Source organism: Aureococcus anophagefferens, assembly GCF_000186865.1.
Source record: "Aureococcus anophagefferens unplaced genomic scaffold AURANscaffold_315, whole genome shotgun sequence".
Classification (NCBI taxonomy): Eukaryota; class Pelagophyceae; order Pelagomonadales; family Pelagomonadaceae; genus Aureococcus; species Aureococcus anophagefferens.
Window position 1 is genome coordinate 2,344 of NW_008705843.1, and position 624 is coordinate 2,967.

A 624-nucleotide genomic window follows, 5' to 3' on the forward strand; every position below is an offset into this window, starting at 1 on the left:
CGATCACCGTCGCTGTGTTCCGCCGGGCGGTTCGACATCACAGAGCTCCTGCACGACGATCTACACCGTCTCCGACGCCCAGAAGGTGCCCGGCCTATAATCCCACATTGAAGCTCTGGACCGCCTCTCCAGGACGCGTAACCAAAATCTCTTACCCGTCGTCGTCGTCCGACTCGTCGCCGAAGAGCGTGCCCATGGTCACGTCGGGCGGCGGCTTCGGCTTCGGCGGCGGCGCGAGGCACGCGGGCAGCGCGGGCCGCTTGCTCGGCGCGGCGCGCGGCGCCGGCGCGGGCCGCTTCTTCGGCGCCGCCGCGGGACGCGCCGCCGCCGCGGCGGGCGGCGGCGCCGACACGGACCACCGCGCCGCGATCGCCGGCCGTTTCGCGGCGGCCGGCCGCGCGCCCGCGACGGACCACTTGGGCCGCATGACCGCGGTCGCTCGCTTCGAGAACGTCGTCATCGCGACGCGCGGCTGGAGCCGCCGCGGCACGGGCGCCGGCGGCGGCCTCGGCGGCGGCGGCGCCGCCGGCTCCGGCGGCGGCGGCGGCGCGGCGGCCGGCTCCGGGACGACGAACATCCACTGCGCCTGGAGGTCTCCCGCGGCGTCGGCGACCGCGGAGCTGT

At 76.6% G+C, this 624-nt stretch overlaps 1 protein-coding gene across 1 annotated transcript; it reads right to left on the minus strand.

The window, feature by feature from the left end:
- Positions 1–151: 151 nt before the first annotated feature.
- AURANDRAFT_68713 (hypothetical protein) lies at positions 152–577 on the minus strand (the record flags this gene model as incomplete). The annotated part of the gene is made up of 1 exon (XM_009044432.1): positions 152–577. One exon carries the CDS (start codon positions 575–577, stop codon positions 152–154), a length of 426 nt encoding a protein of 141 aa, XP_009042680.1.
- Between the last annotated feature and the right edge of the window lie 47 nt (positions 578–624).